This window comes from Physcomitrium patens, chromosome 7, assembly GCF_059467195.1.
Source record: "Physcomitrium patens ecotype Gransden chromosome 7, ASM5946719v1, whole genome shotgun sequence".
NCBI lineage: Eukaryota > Viridiplantae > Streptophyta > Bryopsida > Funariales > Funariaceae > Physcomitrium > Physcomitrium patens.
Window position 1 is genome coordinate 10,635,409 of NC_143416.1, and position 19,592 is coordinate 10,655,000.

General features: G+C 31.6%; 1 protein-coding gene across 2 annotated transcripts; it reads right to left on the minus strand.

Annotated features, from left to right (window-relative positions):
* Positions 1 to 4,444: 4,444 nt before the first annotated feature.
* LOC112285116 (lysine-specific demethylase JMJ21) lies at positions 4,445 to 12,011 on the minus strand. 2 transcript variants are annotated; one of them, XM_024525657.3, is made up of 18 exons: positions 11,522 to 12,011; positions 11,204 to 11,317; positions 10,823 to 10,878; positions 10,556 to 10,698; positions 10,250 to 10,447; positions 9,802 to 10,001; positions 9,485 to 9,584; positions 8,963 to 9,279; positions 8,337 to 8,577; positions 7,811 to 7,933; positions 7,504 to 7,587; positions 6,654 to 7,024; positions 5,947 to 6,351; positions 5,740 to 5,821; positions 5,501 to 5,647; positions 5,254 to 5,314; positions 4,872 to 5,034; positions 4,445 to 4,748 (listed from the first exon to the last, which is right to left on the minus strand). In XM_024525657.3, exons 1-18 carry the CDS (start codon positions 11,647 to 11,649, stop codon positions 4,583 to 4,585), a joined length of 3,099 nt encoding a protein of 1,032 aa, XP_024381425.1. In that variant the 5' UTR covers positions 11,650 to 12,011; the 3' UTR covers positions 4,445 to 4,582. The 2 variants fall into 2 exon arrangements, with proteins under 2 accessions (XP_024381425.1, XP_024381427.1); XM_024525659.3 differs by lacking the exon at positions 11,522 to 12,011 and having other exon boundaries at positions 11,200 to 11,278.
* Between the last annotated feature and the right edge of the window lie 7,581 nt (positions 12,012 to 19,592).

Consider the following 19,592-nt stretch of genomic DNA (forward strand, 5'->3'; position numbering starts at 1 on the left):
TTCAAAAAGTTAAATTAGAGGAGGATAATTTGCAACCTCTAATAAAAATTTTACAAAGAGAGATAATCTATTCTTTTTAAGGAAAAGATTAATATTAAAAAATAAGATTTTATGTTTAATGGTGGATAGTCCACAACCCTCAAAATACAATAATAGAAGTGGGATAATCCACTCACTTCTAAAACAAGACAAAAATATTATGTTAGTACTCTTGTCAAACTATCAAGGATACAAATCTTAAAGAAAGAAAATCCTTAACACACTCTTGTATCAATGAAAGGAACTAAAAAGCCACTCAAAGATGATATATTATTGCACTAGAATGGCTATTACTAAAAACAAGAAGACAAGAAAGTCTTAAAACAAGACTAAGGACTAAAAAGAAATTGACAAGAGTGAAGAAGGCTTCACTCTTGCCTCTATATATACTCTCTAATTAAGAGCTATGTAATAATATTCTATAGGACCTCCAATATGTATTGACTTTGCTAGCTACATCTCTTAACTTGCAAGCAAAATTATTTATGTATGTGCCACATAGTTAGCTTGTTCTTTAAGCTACTACATGGAGTTAACTTGTTCCATAAGCTACCAACATGTGATTAATTTGTTGGCCAAGTTTCTAATCTATAAACACATCTAAAGTCAAAACTTTGTCTATGAAGCTTCTAGGAAGCTTTTCCAAAAGATTTTATGAAATTAATCTATTTTTATCTACTTTTATCTATTCCTACCTAATTATATAGATATTTATAAGATTATCTATATATATCTATGATATAGACATGCTAATATTCACAAATGATTATTTTCAAAAATCATAGATCCACTATTTGAAGGCCAAATTCAAAACTTATTCAAAGCTTTAGCTTATTAGAAATTTAATTACAAACAAAACATAGATTAAAATCCTTAAATTTTGCATTGATAATGAAATTAAATTTACCTCTAAAATATTCTAAGATTATTGCAATTAACATAGAATTACAAGATAGTTATTGCAAGCCAATTTTGTGTAACAAAATAGAGTAGTTGAATATTACAGTTGCTTTCTAGTTGAAAAGTTGCACTACTTGATGCATGACAATAGACCCTTCAAGTTCTTGTGGTATAAGGTTGCAAATACTATAAATTATCTAATTAATTGAAGTCTTACCTATACAAATTTTGAAGTCATATAAGAAATTCAATATAGCAAATTAATTCTAAAAATTGATCACTTGAATATTTAGAAATATGTGCCATATCTTCATGTTTTTAAAGAAGAGAAAAAAATAATTTGCAAGTAAGACTAAAAAGGCACATTTATAGAATGTAATAAATTATCAAAAGCATAAATGATCTATCTACCTATCTAAATAAAAATTACTATGAATTATGATATTACTTTCAATAAATCTATACTTCACCTAGAATTATTTGAATGTCAAAGACTTTTAAAATTGCTCTCAAGATCTCAAATTTTCTATTTTTCAAAAAGACCTATGTTTTATTTAAATCTTACACTGATTTAATTCTTATTCTTCTTCGTAAAATAAAAGAGATTGATGTGGATTCAAAAAAAAGTAGAATAAAAGAAGCAAATAGAAGTAAATCCAAGGATGTTGTAATTTAGTTATTACGGGATTATTAGCGAGTCACTAATGCACCAAGTACTCTCATCAAATATTATCTTAAAAGCATATGAAGAACTACATCTAAGTTGGCACTCTTGCCTATCTTTGAGTTATTTCTAATAGAATCTAAAACCATGCTCAATTCTTAAAACCTAATATCCAAAAAGAACTTGAACCTCCAATTCCATGCTCAAAGACTACTATGTCAATTATGGCAATATAATTGATACAAAACCATATACATATCATACAACTATTTAAGATTTTAATTAGATATTAGCTATAAAGTAAGAAAATAATTCTCTTCTTAAAATGTAAATATAAGAATATATATTGCTACTTGTAGATTGCACTTCTATTTCTACCAAATGGATTTTTTATATTAAATTCAATGGTAATGGTTAGAAACAAAAAATAAAAATTAAATAAAATAAATAAAATATCATTGGTTGTTTTAAGAAACAAACAAAAAAAAGATGTTGATTATTTTTCTACTTATGCACTAGTTGTATAATAAGAGACAATTAAGATAATTTTTATAGTTGAAACTTCAAAAAAAATAGAAGATTTATCACCTTGATATAAAACAAACTTTTCTAAACAAAAATTTGGACAAAAAAATTTACATAATGATTCCATTTATTTATTTTTTTATCTCTCAAGAATTGTGATATAGTGTGTCTTCTCTGAAAATCTTTGTTTAAACTAAAACAAGTTCTATGGTCTTAATATAACAAAATAGATGGGACAATAATTATTTTAAAATTTTTCAAAAGCATAATAGATTACAACATATATATCTCAAAAAAGGATATAATTTTTTTGTACTTCTATTCTAGATTGATGATCTTCTATTTATTGGTGATGATGATGCTAAAATCCACTAAATGAGAATTAAACTCATGGTTGAGTTTCAAATATCAAATAAATCCTTAAAACAAAAGATGACCTATAAATGCATCAATACAAATATATTATTCAAACATTAGAAAGATTTAGCATAAGTGATAGCAAACCCTCAAACATTCCTATTAATCAAAGCATGATATTTTTTGCCAAATTAAACTCACTTAAGTGTGATCCTTACAAATATTAGATCTAAGTTAAAAGCCTTTGTTAGATTACAACAATATAATATGACATCCAATTCATAATTGATTGTTGATCTAGATTTATTGTTGCTCCTTAATAGACACATCTCAACATAATAAAAGACATCTTGTGTTAACATAATAAAAGATATACTAAATTATGGCATTTTATTTCTTAAACACAATATTTTAAATCTCACTACTTTTGCACATGCAAATTATAAAAGGAATAAACATACCACATGCTTGATAGGCAATATTGTTTATAAAATTGGAGTTGCTACCATAAGTGCTTCAAGTAAATTATAACCTACTATTTCACAATCCATTGCCAATGTTGAATATAGAATCACCTCTAATGTTGCAAGCAATGTTAATTATTTGCAAAGAATGGTATAAGAATTGGGCATATCAACCAATCAATCTACCAAGATTTTTAACAACAATCAGTTAAGTATAAAAATATTTTATAACCTAGTTATGTACAAAAATACAAAGCATATTGATAAGCATTATCACTTTATTTGAGAATTATAGGCACAAGGACACCTTCATGTTTAATACATGATCAATAGGCAAATACCATACCAAATCTCTAGGATTTCACAAACTAGCTAAATTAGGGAGAAATTAGACATCATGCTATTGCCCAACTACAAGCTGGACAATTTTTTTTTCATCCAACTTAAAATAGACTTTCCACATATCCACAAATCTCTTCTTATAATTTTATGATGAAAATTTGAAGTTCTAGGGTTACACTTGGCAAACCTATTATTCCACTACCTAGTTACTTGAAGAAAGCTTCAAAATACTTCTGACTCTGTCAAGCTATTTCTTTGCAGCAGACTACTTATCAACGGTTCTTCCCTCCTAATGTATTCAAAGGAAGCACTAGATCTATTACAAAGTTGCAACTCAAACTTCCATCCATCGACATCAACTCCTCCTGTGGCAACTCTCCTTCTCCGCCCTACAACAAGGATTTATTCAACACTGTCCTCACAGCATCGCTCAGTATTCCACACATACATGCGACCTGCTGAAAGCGCAAGAATCCACCATGTAACGACAATGCGGTAGTAAGAGAGCACAAGAGTGACTGTTGGTGCTCGAAAAGGTCTCTCTCAACAGAGGAGAGACTTCGACTGATGAATTTCTCCAATCACTGTTCATCAGTTTGCTTGATCCCGATCCGTTAGGTCTTTAGATCCACAATCTCCATACAAGGAGGCGCAGCTTCAGCTCAGCCTTCCGCCGTTGCTCGTCAGAGTATATAGTTCGACATGTGATAAGTAATAATCACCAATTAGAAACTACGCTTACCTCTGATGTGGACTTGAATGAATGCCTTGGGTGGAATGTTCCCTCAAGTTGTGCTTCCAGACTTGCTACTACTGTGGTGTAGTATGAGCAGAATCACACAACGATGGTGCGGTTCAGAGTGTCAACTGGGTTCAAGATTTCTAGCCTCATGCAATGCTGTATTTCCATCAGCACATGAGATTTAACAGCTCGTACATCCACAAGTACTAGTATTACCAGTATTTGGGCTTGTGAACAGAGCCTTCACAATCTAAGGGATACTAAGTTGCTGGTGTTTGGATTGTTGTTGTAATATAGACATGTAAGGTGAAGCACTGGAAGATTTGCACACTGGTGTGTTTCGTTACATGGTCGAGCTCTCAAACCCAACAACAGAGCTGACACTGGCTTCGAAAAATCAGAAAGACGAAATTTTATGGTGCAACACCGCGAACTAAGCTAGTTGCTGAATCAATATTATGTTACAAAAGGACTGTCACAATTTTGATATGAATCAATTATGAATTGCTACTGACTAGGCTAATGGTCTGAAGATAACCTTGTAAGCATTCAATCAAACACGGAATCCAACTTCCACGGTGCTTCAGGGTTCCACTCATTTAGAAAACCCAAAAGCTTCTCTTCTAACTCTTCAAGAGAGTCTGCATTTCTACAGTCTTTGCGTTGCCTAAAAATAGCGCTCATGGCGTCATGCTCATGTAGCAGACAGTAGCACCTACACACCATATTTGCAAAAAACAGGGTCAAAAACCTTTATATTCGCACTTGATTCACATAATGTGTAAAAGGGGCAGTGTTGGTAAAACAAGAGAATAGTAATGGATAGAATTGTGCATACATGGCTCTATACGATGTCCGAGTAAAATCTTTATTTGATCCATTGCTCGTCGTGTTGGGAATGCTCAGGGGAAGACCGTACGACTTCAATGCAATTTTCAACAAGAGTGGTTCCAGCTTGAAAACGCTCACATGCATAGCCAAAAACTCATATAAAGGGTCCCCTGCACGGAAGCAATTTTGGCATTTGCAGTGGTTTTAAGTACGAACATAAAACGTGACAGGATTGTTTCCGAATCTTGGAAACTATGGTGAGATGACAATATATTGTACTTATAAACGAATAAAATAAAATAAAATAAAATAAACCTCTCATTCTACTCCTGAAAATATGGGCAGACGCAAACAGTTTGAACCTAGTAATTTTTTGGTAGCATACTTACCAAGCGTCACATCCCCAAAGTCCAGAATATATCGAGCTTGCATCACTCGTTCAGAAGTGTCCTGTAAAAGGTAAAAACCCTAGTTAAATCTGCTCTTAAATTCATGCGCCTGCTTCTTAACTTGACCCTGAATAAATCTAAATGTAGGTAAACTTAATTTGAAGACCATTCTAATTATCCAACCTTTTATTTTTTGCACACTGGTTTTCTTTGGTAGTTTCTCGAGTTTTTAATGAATACGACTGACCTTGTTTTCACGGGCAATCTGACTGAGGTTGACTGATCCAGGCACATAATCGTCAACAGAGTAAGGAATCATCTGAATGTTGTCTGTCATAATATCCATGTGTAGCCATACAGGAGACCATGCACTTGTAGCCACTCCATCTTGAACCTGTCATATGGAAACTCAAAGTAGTAAGTCAATCCCAAATCTTGACATGTGGGTAGTGGAGGAATTTGCACCAAAAGTATCGATAAGCATACCTTCTGCAAGCCAACAAGAACAGCTGGATCTTCAGGAAGATATGTATCCAACTGCTCAAAAAGCTTAGGTGGTAGTGATTCCCTAGACAGCAGTCAACCGACGAGTATATCAGTTACGTTGAAAGTAGTCAAATCTACCCTTCAACTGCTTCAAGGATTCTGTTCATTGAAAAACATGACATACATAAAGCCTTATCCTTAACTTACCAGTCTTCAAAGCGCTCTGAGGCATTCGCACGTTGCTGTCGCATCAATCCGACAAAGTGGTCCCATGCATTTGGGATGTCACCAAGTACTTCCTCCAATTTGCTCACATCACCATCAGCGTACCCATTTTTCAAATTCCTTTCACGGCCGACAATATCTTCTCCTTCAATTGACATGCTCGAATCAGGACGCTGCTTTGCTGCAGAGCCATTAACTTCAGCAGTGTGTCCTGAGGTGACTGATGTTTCTGTGTTATTTGTGGACTCTCGCCCAAACGACCTTGAGGATTTCTGAGCCCAAGTTGTCGGCAATGTTGATGGCAAAGGCAGGGAATGAAGATGCCGAACTCGTTCGCCAAGAAAGCTAGCTAAAGCTGCGTAGTCTTCAATTGTCATTTTATGCATACTGCACAAAAATGAAAATAAAATATGTTGATCAGCTGGGTTCACTCCAAAGGTAAAATCAAGTATTCAAATCCCACTAGAACAATTCCAGCCCACGCATCAATAAAATATACACTTGAATTACCACAAAAACATGATATTATCATATGCACCTGACATCTACTCAATTTCTGAAAGCATGGGTAATGTATCAATTTAATGGTATGTATACAATAAAGAAAAACTGTACAAGTAGTAAACGCTTCATACTAGCTACAAAAATGAGAAAAACATTAACGAGGCATTAGAAGGAAAGACACGCACACACTGTCCATGTTTGTGCCATCGCAGCGTTTGTGAACAATGTATGGCCAAAAAATGGCATCATCATCCATTTCGGTGCTTTCCTTCTCAGGATATTCACAGACTTCATTGTTGTCATCAATAGAAACTCTTACAAACTCAGTCTCTGAGCATTTGATCCTGCATCTGCTCTTGTCGAATTCTGATATGTTTCGATGTCTTTTCTTTCCAATATGTTGAGTCTCGTTGACTGTGAAACGATCGTCATACCCATCCCATGGTTGGACTTTGTAGTCCTTGCCATCTGGAGACACAATACCGCTTGCAACCAAAGACGGAATAGCGTCCTTTAATTTCGAATCCGTTTTGTTTAAAAGGGAGTAAAATCGAAGCTGCATCATAAGTGAACACACAAACAATAAGTTTCAAGACCATCTGCTTCACTTGTATTCCACGCTGTACTCAAAACGTAGAACTTCTATAACATAACTTTCTCTTCAAGTCGGATAATAAGAATTTGAAAGCTCTAACTTCTCGCAGATTGCATTCAAAAATCCTCTCTGATAATTTCCCTCACTTACATTTTTTGTTCCAACTACAATCATAGCATTAAGATGTCTGAATTGAAAATTTATACATCTTAGATAACCGAAAGAATCCTCTCAATAACAAGTTCAGCCAAAAATTTCTCCATGAATTAAACTAAAAAAACAATCTCAACTTAATCCGATAAAATATGAAAATCTAGGACACAGTTTATATCTTCTCCATTAGCACTGAGAATCGACAGGATATATCCTTAGGTAAGCACAATGGTTCAAAATCTTACACGAAGATCTGACGCGACCCGCTAAAAGACCAGACAGCGTACCTCAGACCGCAGTCCGTCGATAGCTAACCAGGGGCCACCTTCTTCAACACACAGCTTAATTACGAAATCTCCAACGACAAATACCTGGAACATAAGCAAAGGCTAAAGATGTGAACAAATATTCACGATAAAGGAAAAACCTAGACACTCCTAGAGCCTAATCCCAAAAGCAATAGCCTGAAAAGTAAACTGAGCTCAAATTTTCCGCATATCAAAGAATGACCATCTGCAGATTGCGAATAGACAAAGTTTTTCTAGGGCCTTTTAATTAAACTCAATCAACATTTTGAAAGAAATGAAAGCTCACCGGATTACTGCCATTTCCAACTGGAAGCTGCTCTTCGTCAACAGGTACTGGAAGATCATGAGTTTTACAAATAGCAATGACTCGCTGCAGCCAGGATTCTACGTCTACCGTGAGGCACGCACACTGCCATCCAAAGATAAGGCAAAAATAAGAAAAACAAACTAGTAAACTAGTTTTTCACATTGCAGAAAAAACTCATTAAAAGTCATTGAAGCTTACTGCTACAAATAGTCTAAAGGGGATAGGTTTTAGGTGTCTGAAGTTGTGCACAAGATACATCACATGGAAATTATACAAACACAAATACTAAAAATCGATATCTTGATACAATCTTCTTGAGAGAATGAACTAAGCATACCCAGCAAGTGCCTCATCAAATGAGACTGGAAGATAAATAAATAAACCTAGTTTACCAGTTATCAAGATATCGACTTTTTCATACAGAAGAAAAAGTAAATTATTTATAATTAAATACATAAAGCAATCCGTGAAGATGTTTCTTTGATAATTTGTCGAACATACAGACCTTCCAAAGGCGTGAACGAAGGTCAGGCCTGAGTATCCATAGCCGACGCAACCAATCCCGCAGTACATTTCTATCCAAATAGCCGCCTTTACTGGTGCTTGAAGTAAAATGATTCGATTCTTTTTCTGTATGTGTAGCTAAATTATCCACATCAACACACGAAAGGCGGCTGTCTGCGTCATAGAGATCGCGCTCCAAATTTTCAATTAATAATTCACCTGCTTCTGATTTGCACAAGTTCCTGTAAATCATCTCCACTTTTTCCATCAATTTCTACAAGCAATCAGTACTTCATTTAACTCTACGCAACAGCTAAATGCCTGGCCATACGTTCTACTTTGGAAAGAAAGAAAAAAAAAAACAAAACAAAACAAAACAAAACAAAAAAGAAAGCACAGAGCAGTGTGACAAGCAAAGAAGCATTTTGTGTGTGCGGCAAGTTGAACCATACTATTCCCCTGCTCTTCAGACGAATTTTACAAAAGCAACTTCTTCCATTAGAGGTTTAAAAAGTAGGACTGAAAATTGTCCCAGGAAGATACTAGTGTTGCTTTCCCATTTTGCACATTGCAGTAAAATGGAGACAAAGGCCATGTCTTGAGTATTGATGTAAGATAGTGACTCACCTTTCTACAAGAGCAACACAATTGGCATCAAGTCCCTGATCAATTGTGATCGGCTTGGCAGGCTTTTCCGGTCTCTCCTGCATCGCCAGGTGACCTGCTCGAGCAATGCTGCGATGGTAAAACCCAGGTGCCATATCCAAGCAGACCAGTTCCAAGTTCGTGGAATTCACGTAATTCTGAGTTACAGCTATAGAATCATCAATATTCAGCACGCAATGCCACCATCCGCTCGGCACTGAAATAGTTTCTCCTGGCAATTGTGTACACTCGAAAGGCTTGTCTTCTTCCCGCAATGTTGGATAGACTTCTAACCACCACTGCAGATGAGTCAAAAACGTCAGAAAAAGAACCAAAATTCTCAATAAAAGTAGTAAAGCTCAGGGAGCTGCCCCTCAATCACTGTGGCCATGCTGCAAGTAACATGTCAAAGTTCATCACCAGTATAATATTAAACGGTGAAGCCGCACAACCGAGACCATTATCATCCAATACTATAGCAACTATTATCGTACCTCCTCTTACCTGAAGAGATGTCGGCCCATCAAAATTCACAGAGCCATCACTCTTATCGACGTGAACAACGACAGCCGGTGGTACTCTTCCCGGTGGATATAGTGCCCACCTGCAAGATGACGCTAAAATGTAAGATCCTTGACTTGCCGAAACTAGAGTCTATTTCTTTGTACACAAAACATCAGTCATCCTGAATGCAATATGTAGCACTATATCCCCAGCATTATAATATAACTTTTTACTTTCCTCCTAGACCTTATGTGATGTAGTCCATCATGATTTTCTCACAAACATATTGCATAGCAGAGCTCATAATTACTGCATACCTTTTGCGTCCCGAAAGAAGAGAGTTCCAAGCACTCGTAAGTGCAGGATCTACATGCCATGATGCCCCAGACCGTGCAGGTCCAGCAACCAACCACCGGAAAGGAGGACGAACGGGCTTGTCCAAAACCGCAAGCAGATCCTCTGAAAACAATGGTGGAACACTATATTCCTCCAGCATCTCAGGCGCCGATTCCCCAAACTATAGCATCAACCACAGTTTTTCAATGAGATATTCTAGGAAAGCAAATTATATTAATAAATAAGTTGAACCACAAAAATCTTTATCCAAAATAATACTTGGTTATGGTAGATTTCAGTTAGTATTCTGCAAGAAATAAATAAATAAACAAACAACTAGAGAAACAACCACAAAATAAATAAATCAAGTCTCAACTCGATTTATATAGAAGGTCAAGAAATGGAAAACATATAAAGGAAGCCCTAAACCTTAGCATCAAAGATGTAAAGGGGCTCCTCGTCATGCTGGCAAGCCATGTATGCAGCGTAATCCTTCAATTTCATCTTGATTTTCTTGCCATGAGCTTGAGACACTTTGAAACTAACATCCCCATATTTATCTGCTAGCTGAGGCATTGTCCATGTCTTCTGAGCTGGCCAAACTTTCGTTAAATCACAAATCATGACCTGCACAATCCAGCGTTCCCAACTTATCCTAAGAAACGAGATTCTTAGACAGAACTCTCAAATAGGTGTTCATGGAAACAAAGAAAAATGCGATTAGATGACTCTTACCGGTTTCTTGCCATCGTAGGTAGAACGAAACTCATCCAAAGAAAGATTCTCTCTTCGCTCAATAACACCCGTGTCACAAGCAAAACTCTCTAATGCAATGTTGCAACGGTACCAGCGTTTGTACAGGAACATTGAACTGAAACCTGATAAATATACATTCAGAAATGTTAATTCATACAGCATTGTGATATTCTACAAAGTAATGCGCTTATCTATCTTCTGAGCATGATCCCTGTGATCGAAGGAGTCTATACTGAGCACACTCACCGTCAAAGCGCAGGGGTGGCTTAACAACTGACGTTCCCGCCTTAACGTAGCCCAGCCTGTATAGTAAAACAATCCCAATTATCAGCATCCATTAAAATCGACACAACCATTTGCAACTTGCTAAGCTCACGAAAAGATTCAGCAACCACACTCTTCCCTCGTGGATAATCAACTACTAGCTAGAATTTTGAAGGGCTTATTAAAATCCACAAATAAACAGATAGAAAAATAACCAAAACAAACTGAGGTCAATAAAAATTTTAAAAAAAAAAGAAAAAGAGAGAGGGTAGACCATTGAAAGAACGCGATATCCAAAAGATATTTTAAATCTCTAGAATACTGCTATTCCATGGCATAAAAAAGAAACGAAAAAATACCCACTTGACGAGGGCTGACTGACGCCAAGAGCCTTCAAAGTTCAAATATCCCCCATGATGTTGGTAGAGACATATATGCATCCATAAGGGTTCCTCATTGCAGAGAATATAAAACACGCTACATTGCCCACGAAAGCTCCATGATCAGCATTGACTTCAGAAGGTCATGACAACCTTGAACATCAATCCGTCGTGCCCCACATAAAATTTTGAATAAGAGGTAGCAACTTCAGAAATCATGAACCCAAGGATCCGTCATTCATCGCAATTCAAATGCTCATGGGTCGCAAGTTACAATTGTATTGCAAGAGAAACCACGTACCTGCTCACGCAAGCTAGAGTACCGACAGTTCGAGGGGGCAAGGCCGCGAGTATCGAACATAGCAACTCATCGGGGAGAACACAAAAATCCCCCAGCGCATCCGGTCTGCGATCTCTCGCTTGCCCCATCTCCACCCCCGGCCCCCTAAACAACCACCCCAGGCGGCTAAATTCACCGACTCCACGATTAATTCAGCTGAAGGCAATTCGAGTCGACGCAGCTCCTATTGCAAATTGCTAAAAATATGCGAATCCTTCGTTCCCGAGAGAAGCACGACCTCTCTGCTCGACACACTCACGAGATGGAACTGGAAAATCGCCACGTGCAAGACTCAAAACAGCTATGGCGTTTCCCTTCGTCAGGCAACGCAGAACTCACCGAAAGCAGTCAAAGCCCTTCGTAATTCAAAGGAACCTACCGAATTTGTTTTCTCTTCTCTTTTCATAGGCAATGGAACCTATTAAAAGCTGAGGGACAGAGACATAAGCACGCGGCTCAGCACTGCGCCGATCAGTACGGGGTTTGGACTTCGTGCTGCAACCCACCGTCACCGATGGATGCTGTGTGCCAATGCCGATACCGCGTTGTCGTTCCCCCTTCGGCGTCTCTTCGTGGCACTCGACTCTCTGCAACACGCTGCCAAACACGTCGGCGGGCGGCATACAGCGGCATATGGCGGCAGTTCGCATTAACACGCGGCAACAGGCGGCAGTAGGCGGTAAATCAAAACGGATTCTATTTCATTATCAAATGATGTTGTGGGCTAGTCCAGCCATTTCATCATGTAAAATTTGTTGCTTGTATAGTTGTTTTCTAATCAGTAGACTAGTTTTCTTTTTGCAAGGACAGATATGGGTTTCCAAATGTTTATATAAAAACTATTAAAATATTAGTGTATTTTTATTTCTGTTTTACAACATTCCAATAAATATTATGATGTTTGTTATTTTATTTCTCAAAGGTTTTATATTAGTGAATCTTAAATAAATATTTGGTACATATTGCAAGATTTTCAATATTTTTATTCATATATTTATGTATATGTTGATATATATATATATATATATATATGTGTGTGTGTGTGTGTGTGTGTGTTAAAACTAAAGGTTTATATTATATAATTTATTTAATTTTACTAAACGTTTTAGGCCACCTTAGAGTACATAGTATTAGATGTTTGTAAGTTTAAATATGATATGCTAAATGATATTTTTTATTTTTTATTTTCAAAACATATAAATTATTAGAAAATTTAATATCTGATACATTTACAACTTTATGTATTTATATTTTTAAAATTTATGCAATATTATTCTCTAATTTTAGATTCAATATTTTTATATACATATGGTTTTAATTAAATAGGCCCCCCCCCCTTCTTCTTTTTTGTTATTTTGGTATACTGTTTAATTTTATTTTTTCAGTTTTGTTTTACCAAATATTATGTTTTTATAGTCTAACCTTGTTAATATGTCACTTGGTTATACAACAACTTAAACCATACGACACATTTTAGCTTGACCAATTTACCTAGTTCAAAACTCTACCTATAATACAACTATTGTTATAAGACAATCAAGACCTCCTATTTGTTACATAATATAGGTAACTAATACTTAATGTAGATGAATTTCATCCAAATCATAGATATTTAAAAGAAATGCAATACTTCATTCATTTATAAAAGATTTCAAGAAAACAATCCTTAGGATTTCTACTAGGTTCAATATTAATTCCAATATAGTTGTATAAGTTATTTTCAACTTTGTGTTTGAATGCTTGGTACTAGTTTGCTTGATGCTTAAGTCTTAGTATTCTTTCTTCTTTCAAATATGACAATAGCTTCTCACAAATTCAAGTGCTTGAACAATTTACGGAATTTAAGATGTTTATTGAGACATAAGATTGATTCCTTGTGGCATGTGTTTAGAATTTGCATGATTACTGAGTCATTCTGATTTTATTTTTTATGACAGCATGTGTTCTTTTTCAATGTAGAAGGAAGTAAGACATGTGTTTGAAGTTTGTCTGGCCAGTGAATCACTCTAATATTTTGCTTTTTGATGGCATGCATTTATTTTTCAATACAGAGGGTACCAGTAAATAAAAAGAGAATTGATTTCATATTTTTGGAGAAGATAGAAATATTATCCAACCCAACTAGCTGTTGCTAACAAACTCACTCATAAACTTAAGAAACAAGTATAGGAAAATACAGTTTTTCAAGTCATCAAAACTTCTTCAAAACATGCAGTAGTCATTGATGATGTTGCTAAAGATTGGAAAAGAGAGTAAGAGGCCAAATATCCAGAGCTTGAATCTGCTTTGTTGGCATGGTTCAAATATATGATTACTTCTACCTCAGACTACTTATAACACCATAGAACCATGCAATATCATGTCATCAAATGAATTAACATATCATTTTAGATAATTTCTCAAAGGAAATCAAGGCCATGCAACTTCATAATAATTTATGTCTTTGTTTTTCATTTTACAAGTTGTTCACACTAGCTAGTTTTATAATTATTCTATATTTATTTTAATTGTACTTTTTGTTCTTTCTTTGTTTACAAATAAGGTCAAAAGATGGAATTATAACAAATGACATGTTGCTCAAGAAGGCTACAAAGTTCAAAGCTTTATTTTTAAAATAATTTCTATATGATTAAGAAAAGGTGGAAAAATATCTGTGCTTCAAGTATCTCATGTCTTTTTTTCAATTTCTCAAATGGATGGTTTGAGAAATTCGAAAAAAGATATAAGATTGCAAGGTACTGCACTATTATTCTTCATTGACACATTGAATTAATTATTTCTTTAAAAAGAATTTATGAAGCTTTTACCATTAGCAATGACTTGGACACTTTAATATTAGCAACTGACCTACCAATTCCACAAGCTTAAACAATCATATGTTCAATAAAATTATATGAAAATGAAAAAAACCATCATGGTGCCATGCCACATAGACATAATTTTGATACATTTTTTCTTTGTTGGATAGATGCTATTATATGTTGAGTGGAGATGCTTCAAGCATTAGAGTAACACAAGCTTTAAGCCAACTATTAATTCTTTTATCAAATTATAAATCAAAGGATGTTTATGGTATGGGTGAGACTGGACTATATTTCAAATATTTCAAGGCCTAGCCAAATAAGACACTACCACAATGAAATGTGAAATGACAAGAACTTTTAAAAGATTTTTTGCATTCTTGCCTTTGTTGTTAGTACTATTTGAATAGATAACTTGAAGTTGGTGTTGATTTACAAATCAAAGAAATCATGATGTATTAAAAGATAGTAGCAAAGAAAATATATTTGGTGATATTTTAATAGAACTATATAGATGAGATGGTTATTTTTGAAGATTGGATTCTTTGAATCAACAACAACTACACAAATTAAAAGAAATAAGTAATCATGATCATTGACAATGCATAGTATCATAGTGTGTCAAGTGTTCAATTTGGGATATCTCATGATTTATTTACATTAACTTTGAGTAATTTAATCTTAGTGTTTCTTCCACCAAATGTGACCAATGTGGTACAATGTCTAAACTAGGAGATAATTGCTTCATTCAAGATAAAGCACAAACAAAAACTTGTAGAATAAATATTGTCATAGTATGCAAATTTATTCTGATATGACAAAATATGGACCTCCAAATTATTTACAATTGCTGAAAAATGTCTAAGATATTGTTCTTAACATGGAATGAAAATTTTGCAACAGTAAGTAAAGTGAAAAAATATTGATTAAAAAAAATCAAATGAGCTTTCATCTTCTATAAAAATAAAAATAAAACATCAATAAGAAATAGTCATACGTTATTAGAAGCTTACATTGATATGAAAAAAAGAGATATTTCAAAAGAAGACATAGATACAAATAAATTAGTACAAATAGCTTTGGATATTGATTTATGTGTGAAACTTGAGCTTAATATTGAATTGAATAATTCAAATAGTGTAAAAGAACAACCTCCTATAGTCATTAAACTTGGAAATACAAAACTTCATGGAGCCATATTGTTTCATTTTATTAAGAAGAATTTAATTTATTTTAATGTATTGTATGTCAATGGTATCATGAGGATAATTAGTAAGATTAACAAGTTTAGTAGATTGTCATAGATATAACCAACACATGTAATTACTTAGATAAGAGAAGTTAAATAGAATTAAATAAAAATATGTAAATTTGTCAATATTTTATGAAAAAGCTTCTCAGAAGCTTTAAAGACATGGATTTGACTTTATATATTTCTATAGATGATTAACAGATTGAAAACTTGGCCAAAAAATTGGCTACATTGTTGTGTTATATCAAAATTAACTTGTAAATGCATTGGGCATTTGGTTGTAGAGGGATTTGATGTTACCTTGAAGTTTAATTTACAACCTCCAATAATACATAAGATATTTGAAAATTCTCTTTGATAACCTTCAATAACCTAAGTAAGATTTTAATTATCCTAAGTACATTCTATAATCTTAAAAAAAATCCAAGACATATCTTATCATACTCTAATCAATTCCAAATAAATTATAAATAATCTATAATATAAATTCTAATCAAATCCTAACCGAATTCTAATGAAATCCAAACTAAATATTAACCAAATCTTAATCAAATCCTTACCAAATTCCAAAAAAATCCTAATAAAATCTTAAATAATTCTAATCAAATTTTATAACAAATTCAAAATTTTAATTACTAATAATTCAACTATTGATCTTAATTCAAAATTTTCACATCTCCTAATTTTTTAGTTGAAAATAAGCACAAAAAAATTGAAGAAGATAAAAGTTACTAAATAAAAAATAAAAAATAAAACCTCTTAATTTGCTTGTGTGTCTATTGGTTTCCTTCTCTAATCTTGATGTTGATCTTTCAATACTAATATCTCTTGTATTCACTATTTAATTCCTCTCAAAATTTTCAAAGTTATTAGAAACTAAGATTTTTATTAATGCATCAAATTTCACCTCAATCTAGCTTGCAATTGTTGCATATCTTAGAAAAACTCACTGCCTTCTAAAATTCAATTTCAAAAATCTCAACCCACTTGATTTTCTTTAACCTTTAATTTAACCGTCCAATTAAGTTTAAACTTATAATAGAAATTAAACACAATTATAATCACAAATCCAAAAATATTTATTCTTTAGATCTACTAAAAATTTCACAAAATACTCCAAATATAATTTTTTTAGTTCACAAAAACTAAAGTCTTTATTATTGATAACTTTCTTATTTTTAGTCTTGTTTCAAGAGTCTCTATTCTTCTTGACTTTGGCAATAGTTATTCTAATATTAAATTCATATAATCTTTAAATTATTATCTAATCTTTTCTAGTGACACAAGAATATATTGACATTTTGGTTGTTTGTGATTCATATCCTTGACATAGATATCAATAAACACATTTAGGTTTTTTTTAGTATTTTTTTAATTATAAATATTTTTATATATATTATAAAGTATATTTTTAGTATTTTATAATTATTTAAATATTATTTTTACACTTATTTTTGTCAATTTTTAAAACCTCAATAATACAACATCAAATGTCATAAATATCATGTAATAAAGAATTCAACATTTTAATTATACAAAAAAATTATTTTTTCTTAAATTTATCATATTAATATATATATATATATATATATATATATATATTATGATTTTTTAAAAAATAACTTACATGCCACTTATAGATAGCATATTCAATTTAAATAACATTTATATCTTTGTATTATATAACTTGATATTTTATTTTCATTTTTTTTAATGATTGAATTTCAGATATTAAATAATAATGCTTTATTTATTTTTTATTAATTTTTTATAATGATTTTATCTCTTGTAGTGTATCATATAAATTATTTTATTATTATGCTTCTTAATCTAGTATTCATATATATGTATTATAAATTATTATAAATTATATTATTTAAATTCATAATTTATAGACTTTTATTTTTAATATTTTTATTAAATAAAAAAATGCATATTATATTATAAATTTCTATAGATACACCATATTACTGCAAAATAAATTCTAAAAGTCTCTTACTTCTACAAAATCATTGTAGAAGTATCTTGGAACTTTAATAATTTTCTTACAAGTCTTTTTGTTTTTAATAATCTTTTACATAAATTTATTATTAGCTACTTTATAAAGAAACAATAATAAATCTAACTTTAGTCTTTCAAAAAATTTATTTGAAATATATATATATATATATATATATATATATATATATATTCTTTATAATTTCATTTCTTATATATTTTTTTATATTTAATTATTAATATTTTTATACATAAAAAATTATAAAAATAAAAAATATTATAAGATAGATACAAATAAGGTAACTGTTGCTTATAATTTTCTAATTTTATTAACTATTACAATCAATATTTAGGATAATTGATTATAAAGATACTAAGATATCAAGAGCTTTTTAAACAACTATTCTACTTTATTGAAGTTAATAATAAGATATAATTATTTTTTTGTAATAATAAGACTAATTAATTTTATAGCATATTTTTATAGATAGCCATATTTATGGGTATGTTTATTAATATAAATAGAAGTAAATAGAAGTAATTAGAAGTATGTTCAATTATTGATATCTTCATGGAAATTTCCCTAAAAATATTGTAGACTTTATACATAGTTATAAGTCGTTGGTAGATTGACAAGTTGGCCATATGTCACATGTTTAGCCACTTATATTACAAGTTTGGCATGTAGCACTTAAATTGGAAACTCGCCCTAAATTTTAGACATGTATCTTGCAAGTTGGACACATATCATAAAACCTATAGGTCATTGCCATATAGTTCTTTAGCAAATAATATATATATATATATATATATATATATATATATATATCTAAAGGCAAGAGTGAGGCCTTTTCTAATCTTGTTAATACCTTTCATATGTTCTTATCTCAATTTAAGAATCTCTTGTCTCTTTATATTTGGCAACTGTCATTTTAGTTTTTATCTTATATATATTTTTTATTGGTCTACTTTCTCTCTTTGAATGTCACAAGAATATAATGCTTCTTTAGAGGTTTTTTATGATTCATGCCCTTGACACATATTAGATTTGAAAAAAATATAATAATTTAAAATATTATTTAATTATAATTAGTATTGATTTATCATATTTAAATTTTTTTCCTCTCCAAAGCTTATTAAAAAATCAGAATATCAAAAAAATGCATTACCTATATTTCTTATTAAAATAGATAATAATTAATAACACATATTAATTCTATCAATAAATTTTATTAATACATTTTAAAGATTTTTTTTTATCTATACTATCTTTTAAAAAAATGACTAAATTAAATATTTAAGAATTAATAATTAAATATAAAGATGATAATAAGAAGATGATTTAAATTTTAAAAATATATATTGGTTTCTCATGTTTTATAAATTTATTTTAAAAGAAAGAAAAAAATTAATTGATTATAAGAATTACTATTTGTAAATAATCAACTTATTCACTAGGTTTATTAATAAAAATAAATATTTTTCTAATAATTTTGGATCTATCATTTTAAAAGCAATTCTTTGTGCTTAGTGATATTATTAGGAGTAGCTTCTACACTTTGTGATATTTCTTAAAATTTCTTTTTAAAATGGCTATAAAGACTTTAATGATTATCTGATATCTACTTGTTTGTTTTTTTGTTTTTTTTTTGTATTTTTTTAGTATGATATGAAATCTTGTTAATATCTAAAATTTTATGACATATTATGTTTGACTTATCTACATTATTTTATCAACTTCTAAATACAACTTAGTATTTTATTACTATTTTTGAAATTTATCTCTAGAAAAAAAGTAATATTACAAAAAATTAAATTACTTAGGTAAATAAATTAATAAATAGTATCTTTCTTGAAAAATATAATAGAAACTTTTTAAATGTTAACACGCATGCAAGTATTTCCAAAAACTTTACAAACCTATTAAAACTTCTTTTAGAACTTTACCACATTTAAAATACAAATGTACAGAATTAGAGAA